We start from the raw sequence: 10,000 nt of genomic DNA on the forward strand, positions 1-10,000 counted from the left end.
CACACACACACACACACACACACACTACCACCACTTTGCTGTCACTCGGAATCGAATATGACGATCATCCAGCTATGATACAATGATATGAGTTATTAAGGATGTCACCTAGGTTGGTGAGTTTTGAGATGACTAAAGAGGCCGATACTGGACCGGCAGGATCGTCCACAGTTGCTGCACGAGTTGAGGGCTACATCTAGTGCGGGAGGGGCGGCAGCAGCGTCTTTCCGGCGTTGGCGGTTGTCTGCTTCGGTATGCAGTCGGGTTAACTCGAAAGTATTGACACCTTCTTGTGTGGTGCTCCTCCAAGCGTTACGGTGTGGAGTAATCGACTCCCAGGTGAGGGGGCCGACGGCACTTTTTCAGGTTTGTCTTAAGACTATCCTTGTATCTTTTTAATTGCCCGCCAGCGATACGTTTGCCATTATTTAGGTGACTGTAAAGTAGTTGTTTAGGCAGTCTACTGTCGTCCAAGCGGGTAACATGGCCAGTCCAGCGTAGTTGTTCATGGATAATGGTAGCCTCGATGCTCCTACAGTTGGTGTCAGCGAGAATACTGGCAATTGTTCTGCTGTCTTCCCAGGGAGGTTTGTGTGAGCTGGGAGGAGAAAAACAAATTCTACCGTCAGAAAGTTACTGGTGAGGGAAGGAGTGAGAGCTGAGAGGTGAGGGGAGAGAGGAGAGGGAGAGAAGGAATGAGAGCTGTGAGGCGAGGGAAGAGAGAGAAGGGAAGGGGAGGAAAGGAATGAGAGCTGTGAGGTGAGGAAAGAGAGAAAAACTAAGAGGTGGGGGAAGAGAGAGGGAAGAAGGAAGGGATGGGAGGTAAGGGGTGAGTGCTGAGAGATGAGGGAAGGGTGAAAGCCGAGAAGTGAGGGAAAGAATGAGAACTGAGAGAGAGGTGAGGGAGAAAGGGGAGAGGGTTAGCCATGAGTGAAGGGACCTTGGCTGAGGCAAATAACATGTAAATACACTTAAATTATATCCAACATGCACAGGCGAGGGACGACCCCAAGTCTCTACCCTGTCCGAGTCGAATCTCTCCCTCAGTCTAAGTCTTGTCTCTCCCCAAGCTATATCCAATCTCTGCCTCGAGGGGGCGTGTCTCTACCTAGAGGGGGCGTGTCTTTACCTACAGTGGGCGTGTCTATAACGCTAGACATTGTGTATTGTTCAATGGCTCGTAAAACTATATTGCACCGACTGCTGTGTGTGTGTGTGTGTGTGTGTGTGTGTGTGTGTGTGTGTGTGTGTGTGTGTGTGTATGAACCTCAGGTAAGAGACTGCAAAGTTACCAACTCATCGTGGCAGTCAGTCGTGCGGGAGAGAGACAGAGAAACAATGTGTGTTGCGTCTGATTTTTTGTACACAATGTCTCTCGTGAGTGAAAAATGTCTCTCATCAAATTCCTTTATTTCAAACTCTTACTTTTATTTGTCTTATCTCTCTCCCCCGTTTCTTTATTGTACTCTTTCTCTTTTGTTATAATGATATCTCTCTCTCTCTCTCTTACTTCCTATCTGCACTATCTTCCTCTTCATCTGTAATTATCACATTATCTCTCTTGCTTACTATATTTTATCTCTATCTCTCCTTACACTACTGTCTCACTCCCCACCTCTCCCCCTCCCTCCTTTCTCGCTCCTCCCCACCTCTCCTGCCTCCTCCCACCTCTCCCCCTCCCTTCCCTCCTCCCCACCTCTCCTCCTCCCTCCCCACCTCTCCCTCTCCCTTCCCTCCCTAGCGACCACTAACTCTCTTCTCCCTGGGTCGATATCCAAGCTGAACTGTGTCCTGACCCCAACCTTCCCTGAGTCACTTCCTTGGAGGTCAACTGGGCGTAGAGAGGTCAGGTGTAGAGAGGTCAGGTGTAATGTCAAGTGTAGGGAGGTCAGGTGTAGAGAGGTCAGGTGTAGGGAGGTCAGGTGTAGAGAGGTCAGGTGTAGGGAGGTCAGGTGTAGGAGTGCCCAGTGTAGGGTCATGTGTAGAGGTCAGTATAGGGAGTGTTAGTGTAGAGAGGTCAGTGTAGGAGGTCAGGAAGGAAGTCAACAATGTGTAGGTTAGGTTATGTAGACGTCCTGTGTGTGTGTGTGTGTGTGTGTGTGTGTGTGTGTGTGTGTGTGTGTGTGTGTGTGTGTGTGTGTGTGTGTGTGTGTGTGTGCAATGGATTCATAGGACACGAGGGTCGTCCACGTCAAGATCACTAATGGGCTGAGAGGCCATTATAAGATAACAACCACCACCCCTACCATCAACACCATCAACACCAACACCATCACTACCAACACCTTTATCACCACCACCACCACCGCTATTACCACAACTACCACCATCACTACCACCGACATCTCCACGACTACTACCTGTACCTCCACTACCACGGCAACCACCATCCCTACCACCACAATCATTAATACCGCAATCAACTATTTCCCTATCTGCCTGTCAAGCACCATCTACCACCATCTAAAAGCCATATTCCTCACTACAACTTAACGTCAACACAACCTACCTACCGATTACTACTACTTTTTTTTTTTTTAAACGTGGCCTCCAGCCTCCCCCAATAGCCCCACCTTCGCCACCATTTAATTACCTTAATATTAAATCTCCTAATACATAAGTAGCTATCCTATCTGTGTTAAATTAGTTGAGCCGCAGATCTATGCGGCATTCAGTGACTGTAGCCTCATAGTCAATATCTGCGGCAGTTGTCGGAGTTGGGGCAGAAGCTCTCGTTCCCCTGAGGCAGAGCAAAGCCGACCGAAGGAGAGAGAAAGACAGTCGACATCTCATCCAGGCTGTAACATAACTTCTGGGCTGCTGCTTCTGTTCGGAGATCAACTCCGCGAGTCTGGCGTAGAAACATCTTGCACTTGGGCCCATCCCACCAGAGGTTGTGAACACTAGAGGAGTGAAGCTGCCTTGATCAACGTTTTGAATTCTCTCCCCATATGCCCTTCTCTTGTCGTTCTCGTTCCTCCTATGTGCAGCATCGAGAGCTAGGTTACGGTAACATGCGGCCATGGGATCAAAAATCCTGATGTCGAAGAAAGCTCGCTGTCCCAGCGTCCAGAATCCTCGATCACTGACGTCCACACGGGCATCGTTAGATGTGTTTGAAGTCCTGTGTTGGAAGATCTCACCATCCAATGGAAGGAGGGTCGGTTCTACCATGACATCCCGGCAGATTTCCTTCAACATATTTGCTGTGAGGTCCCTTACCTCGTCATGCCTCATGCATATGAAGCCCCCCTTCTTGCATACCATGGCGTGATCGCCATCATAGGAACAGCCACACACGGATTGGGAGGGCAAACCTTCTACTGGCCGACCGTACCTTAGAGCAATGGCATCTGTAAATTCTTGTTTATTAAGACTGAAACCATTTGCCCTTATCGGTATCGTAGTTAACCAGTTCGAGGCGCCCACCTCCTGCACTATTGCTACTTTTTTTTCAAATTTTCTGGTACCTGCAGCAAAAGTTGCTGCAACTTATCATTTTGGCAGTGCTGTCGATCTGTCGTAATGGACCTACGAATCTTATTTACTTCACTGGTATCCACTTCCCCTGTTGCATTCTGGGCTATTATGTGGTCCGTGAGGGCTGCCGTGAGCTTAAGTGAATTTTGATGTTCAGTGGCAGCAATCTCCTCTGGATTTGTTAGTCCCATCCCTCCCAGTATTGATGGAAGTGCAAGAAGTGCTCTTTCTGCTGGGGTTAAGTCAGGGTGTTTCACTAATTTGGGAATGAACTTGACGCTGATAGCTTCTTCCAGAGGGTGAAGGAGGGGTCCGATATCAGGGATAGTACGCATCATGTAGTTCCAACGATGCTTGACTCCATGGGTGAATGCAGCAAAGGCCGCATGTGGCTCTGTGTTAGCAGTCTCAGACAGAGCTTGGATTTCACTAACCCACTCATTCACCTTTCCCGCTACGTACTCGGTCTTGAAGTCCATAGTGCCAATTACTGCGCCTAGATGTCTTTGGCCGTCCTTAGTTATTTTGACCTCACTTCCGCCAAAAACCTCCAATGCCCGTTCATAATGTTCTGGCTTCACGATGAGGAAGGACTTGCTGGCGTTTGGGTGGTACCCTATTTGTGGACCTCGCGATGTTACCAAGTCCCACCACTTTTTGATGCCCTCCACTTTTCCTGCTCCTGTAAGGTCATCAGCATATGCCACTTGTTTGACCCCAGTTGTTTCAAATTTTATTTCTTGTTAGAGCACTGATAGGCCAATTGCATACATTGCCATTGCAACAGGGTCCTCCTGTGTTGTTCTCTCGGTTGACTGTAAGATGGTATCACCTCTTAGAGCCTTGTTGTTTACTATGTAGAGGTCTGATGGATTCCTATACGAATTTTCAACATACATCGCAAAGCTTGGACACTTGATCTTGATGTTGTGCAGTGCAGCCTTGCGGTTAAGTATGTTGAATGCGTTTGAAGCATCCACCAGGAGAACGGCCTCACAATCACGCTGCTCGAATATCAATCTCATGGCGTGAATGGCAGCCTCCCCACCAGCCTGGTGGTCAGCACACACTTGTAGGTTCCCTGCTGCTGCCCTGACATCATCCTTTACCACCTCCATTATGCATTTTCCGATGATCCGCCTCAGCACTTCCCCCACCCCTATAGGTCTACATCCTGGTTTCTTTTCCAGAGGAATAAGGCGGCAGGCCGTCAGGGCCTGGAGGTGATGGCAGCAAAAGGATGCAAGCTTTCTTGCAAGGGCGGCAATGGCAGTGCAGAGATCGCTTGCTACAGGGCCAAACTTGTTTGTACTGAGGATGACTCTCCAACCGTTTGCATCCAGACCTGAAGGGCCGGCTCCTCCTCGAGTATTCAGTGCCTTTTTCCACACCATCTCTCCTGTTATTTTTTCGAACAGGACAGCATTTGGTGGGATATAGTCACCCTGGAACTACTACTACTACTACTACTACTACTACTACTACTACTACTACTACTATTACTACTACCACCTACCTACCTACCTACCTACCTAATTCACCTTCTTAGGGACAAACACCTAACTAGTAACTGTCACAGGTAATTGGAAGACATTAACACCACACCTTACCTACCACCTCCCAACCTCAACTGGCCAATTAGTACCTGGACAAGTTATCGAAGTGTGGGAGGAATCGAACCCAGTCTCTAGCACAACCTTTCAGCCTTTGTTGTTGTTTTTGTCCGGGTCTTTCATAACTGGCTTGATGAAGTCTTCTCTATACCGGGATGGAAAATTAAAAGCCTTCACTGGTGGAGTATCTTTCTCTCTTTCCCCTCACTTGTATGTCTCCCAGAGTAGGTTTGTACCCCTCACTACCCCCTCCTATAGTGGCACCCTCCCCTCACTCCCCCTCCTATAGTGGCACCCTCCCCTCACTTCCCCCTCCTATAGTGGCACCCTCCCCTCACTACGCCCTCCTATAGTGGCACCCTCCCCTCACTCCCCCTCCTATAGTGGCACCCTCCCCTCACTTCCCCCTCCTATAGTGGCACCCTCCCCTCACTACGCCCTCCAGGGCATTCTCCCCACCCTCCTATAGTGGCACCTCCCCATTCCCCCTCCACAGTGGCACCTCCTCACCTCTAGTGGCACCTCCCCTCACTACGCCCCCATAGTGGCATTCTCCCCACCTCCCATATGGCATCCTCCTCACTCTTATAGTGGCACCCGCCCCTCACCTGTCCTATAGTGGCACCCACCCCTCACTCCCCTCCCCCTCACTGTAGTGCAAATGCATTACAGGAGGATTTAAATAAACTACAGGAGTGGTCAGAAAAATGGCAAATGAAATTCAACACCAGCAAGTGCAGCGTACTTAATATTGGAAGAACAAATACTGACATGTATACAGCCTTAACAACATCAACCTAGAGAAGTCGACTTGTGAAAGAGACTTAAGGGTATTTGTAAGCCCGGACCTACGGCCTAGAAAACAGTGCGGTAATGTTCGAAATACGGCAAACAGAGTATTAGGTTTTATATCTAGAAGTGTAAGTAATAAGAGTGCAGAGGTCTTATTGCAACAATATCTTGAGCTCGTCAGGCCGCACCTCGATTATGCTGTTCAGTTCTGGTGCTCTTATTATAGAATGAATATCAATTCACTTTAGTCGGTGCAGCGAAGAATGACGAAAATGATTCCGGGACTTAGAAACCTTCCATATCAAAATAGATTAAAGAAACTAAACTTGCATTCCCTAGAAAGACGAAGAGTGCAGGGAGATATGATAGAAGTATTTAAGTGGGTGAAAGGAATCAATAAAGGAGATATAGATAAAGTTCTTATAATATCCGAGCAGGATAGGACTCGGAGCAACGGATTTAAGTTGGATAAGTTTAGGTTTGGGAGGCAGATAGGAAGGAACTGGTTCACAAATAGGGTGGTGGACGAGTGGAACAAGCTTAGCAACTTTGTAGTAAGTGCTGGAACGCTGGAAAATTACTAAAGGAGGCTAGATAGATTCATGGATAATAGAGAGTGGTAGTAACTCTCGACAGGAGCTGCCATGTACAGGCGAACCGACCTATTGCAGACTCCTTGTGTTCTTTAGTGGCATCCTCCCATACTCCCCCTCCTATAGTGACACTCGCCCCTCCAAGAGTGGCACTACACAGTCCTCTATGCCATAAATGGTTGTTCACAAAGTCGGTCACTTTACAATGTAACTTAACACGGAGACCTTTACTTCACTTCCCTCTTAAGTGGCTCTGATTGACCACCTCCTGCCCATCCCCCAGAGTATTTTCGATCTCCCCCTTGAGTGCACCTTCGACCTCTTCCCCAGAGTGCATTTTCAATGATCTACTACTACTACTACTACTACTACTATTCCCAGGTACAATATATCTCTGCAAGACACACCAGCATCCCTGAGTGGTCTCCAGCCTCTGCGTGCTTCTACACAAGAGCAAGAGAGTGTGACCCTGTCCCCGCCCGGAGGCCTGTCGTCTGCAGGTATGGGTGTGGCGTGAGAAGGCGCCAGGACATCAGGCTTGCGTGTAACACTCCCATCCGCCCTATTCCGCCATCCGGGCTTTTGTTGTCCTCCTCCTCCTCCTCCTCCTCTGGGCTGGTGGGGAGGGGAGGGGTCAAGGGTCAGCGGGTGTGTTTTGTATATTCGAGGTCACAGTTGGTAATTCTTGTCCTTCTGTGTACCTTACATGTTACCCTTGAATAGTTTATGATAATGTTTTGTTTTTTTAATCTACTTAACTACTCCCTCCCTCCCAATAGCGACAAGAGCTCTCTCTCTCTCTCTCTCTCTCTCTCTCTCTCTTTACTTATCGCACAAATATCCAATAGTTTCTCTACATTTTCATTATTACTGTTGTCAAGTACACTGCCGGCGACCTTGCCATCTGCCACTGAGCCGCTGGCGACCCTGCCATCTGCCATTGTACCGCCGGCGACCCTGCGATCTGCCATTGCGCCGCCGGCGACCCTGCGATCTGCCATTGCGCCGCCGGCGACCCTGCCATCTGACATTGTGCCGCCGGCGACCCTGCCACCTGCCATTGTGCCGCCGGCGACCCTGCCACCTGCCATTACGCCGCCGGCGACCCTGCCACCTGCCATTGTGCCGCCGGCGACCCTGCCATCTGCCATTGTGCCGCCGGCGACCCTGCCACCTGCCATTGTGCCGCCGGCGACCCTGCCATCTGCCATTGTGCCGCCGGAGACCCTGCCATCTGCCATTGTGCCCGGGCGACCCTGCCACCTGCCATTGTGCCGCCGGCGACCCTGCCATCTGCCATTGTGCCGCCGGAACCCTGCATCTGCCATTGTGCCGCCGGCTATCCCACCCACCCAACGCCCCTGGACAACACAGCTGAAATCACTCACAATCGATCGGCTAAACCAAACACCGCCAGCTAGTGTTGGTGAGTGTTGGTGGTGTTGGTGGTGTTGGTGAAGTTGGTGAGTGCTGGTGAGGATTGGTGATGTTGGTGAGTGTTGGTGAGTGTTGGTGAAGTTGGTGAGCGTTGGTGAGTGTTGGTGAGATGTTGGTGGTTGGTGAGTGTTGGTGAGTGTTGGTGAGTGTAGGTGAGTGTTGGTGAGAAGTTGGTGTGTTGGTAGTGTTGGTGAGAGTTGGTAGTGTTGGTGAGGGTTGGTGAGAGATGGTGAGAGTTGGTGAGCGTTGGTGAGAGTTGGTGAGTGTTGGTGAATGTTGAGAGTGGTGAGAGATCATGAGTGTTGGTGAGAGATGGTGAGATGGTGAGTGTTGGTGAGTGTTGGTGAGGAGTGTTAGTGAGAGTTGGTGAGATTGGTGAGTGTTGGTGAGTGTTGGTGAGTGTTGGTGAGAGTTGGTGAAGTTGGTGAGAGATGATGAGTGTTGGTGAGTGTTGGTGAGTGTTGGTGAAGATGGTGAGAGATGGTGAGAGTTGGTAAGAGTTGGGGAGTGTTGGTGAGAGTTGTGAGAGATGATGAGAGATGGTGAGTTTGTGGTGAGTGTTGGTGAGAGTTGGTGAGAGATGGTGAGTGCTGGTGAGTGTTGGTGAGTGTTGGTGAGAGTTGGTGAGGATGGTGAGAGTTGGTGAGTGTTGGTGAGAGTGTGGTGAGTGCAGGAGAGTTGGTGAGTGTTGGTGAGTGCTGAGTGTTGGTGAGAGTTGGTGAGAGTTGGTGAGAGTTGGTGAGTGTTGGTGAGAGATGGTGAGAGTTGGTGAGGAGTTGGTGAGAGTTGGTGAGGAGTTGGTGAGAGATGGTGAGAGTTGGTGAGTGTTGGTGAGAGATGGTGAGAGTTGGAGAGATGGTGAGAGGCAGGAGTGCTGGTGAGTGCTGGTGAGAGTTGGTGAGAGTTGGTGAGTGGGGGAGAGTTGGTGAGAGTTGGTGAGAGTTGGTGAGTGTTGGTGAGAGTTGGTGAGGAGGAGAGTTGGTGAGTGCAGGAGTTGGGAGTGTTGGTGAGAGTTGGTGAGTGTTGGTGTAGAGTTGGTGAGGGGTGTTGGTGAGAGTTGGTGAGGGTGTGAGAGTGGTGAGATTTGGTGAGAGATGGTGAGAGCTGGTGAGTGTTGGTGAGTGTTGGTGAGCGTGGTGAGAGTTCGTGAGGAGGATGGTGAGTGTTGGTGAGAGTTGGTGAGGAGTGGAGAGTTGGTGAGTGTTGGTGAGTTGGTGGAGTTGTTGGTGAGGTTGGAGAGTTGGTGAGTGTGGTGAGAGTTGGTGAGTGTTGGGAGAGTTGGTGACTGTTGGTGAGTGTTGTGGAAAGTTGGTGAGTGTTGGTGAGAGTTGGTGAGTGTTGGTGAATGTTTGTGAGTTGGTAGATGTTGGTGAATGTTTGTGAGTAATGGAGAATGTTGGTAGATGTTGGTGAATGCGTAGTGTTGGTGAGTGTTGGTGATTGTTTGTGAGAGTTGGTGAGTGTTGGCGAGTGATGTTGGTGAATATTGGTGAATGTTGGTGAGTCTTGGTGAATGTTGGTGGTGGTTAATCCAAATTGAGTGATGGTGAGAAGTAGTTAGCGAAAAGCCTGACAACTCTAATGACTGTTGAAGACAGTTGGAGACTGTTGGTGACTGTTGGTGACGACTGTTTGTTTATTACTACGTGTGAAAGTAAGTTTGTGTGATGGATAGTATGGTTTGGGAAATTATAGAAGTTAAGACCTCTTGTCCTGTTATTAAATGTTATTACTATTTATTGTTATTGTTATGACTACATTATTGGCGACGGTTATAACTATCAGTCTCGTCTGTTTGTTTGCCTAAGAGTTTTAACCCCCACACCATGAGTCTGTCTATCTGTCTGTCTGTCAGTCTGTCTGTCTGTCTGTCTGTCTGTTAGTATGTCTGTTTGTTTATTATTGTGTACCTCTGTCTGTATGTCTGATAGTGTGTCTTTGCCTGCCGCCAGTCTGTCTGTCTGTGTCTGTCTGTCTATCTGTCTATTTTTTGGGGTCAGCATCCTAACTCAATTAAAGGGTAAAAAGATTACACCCAACTCTCGTGTCCAGATTGACCTAAACGTGTCTTGAACGTGACAGGTT

The 10,000-nt window shown here is 49.2% G+C and overlaps 1 protein-coding gene across 1 annotated transcript in view; it reads right to left on the bottom strand.

Annotated features, from left to right (window-relative positions):
• The window catches only part of LOC121872206 (keratin, type II cytoskeletal 2 epidermal-like), an 8,681-nt gene extending 875 nt beyond the window's left edge, over positions 1–7,806 (bottom strand). The window contains exon 1 of the mRNA XM_042374877.1: positions 7,305–7,806. Coding sequence (XP_042230811.1) covers positions 7,305–7,806 — 502 coding nt within the window. The remainder of the gene's footprint in view (positions 1–7,304) is intronic.
• Positions 7,807–10,000: the final 2,194 nt, after the last annotated feature.

This window comes from Homarus americanus, unplaced genomic scaffold (assembly GCF_018991925.1).
Source record: "Homarus americanus isolate GMGI-L3 unplaced genomic scaffold, GMGI_Hamer_2.0 scaffold46331, whole genome shotgun sequence".
NCBI classification, from domain to species: domain Eukaryota; kingdom Metazoa; phylum Arthropoda; class Malacostraca; order Decapoda; family Nephropidae; genus Homarus; species Homarus americanus.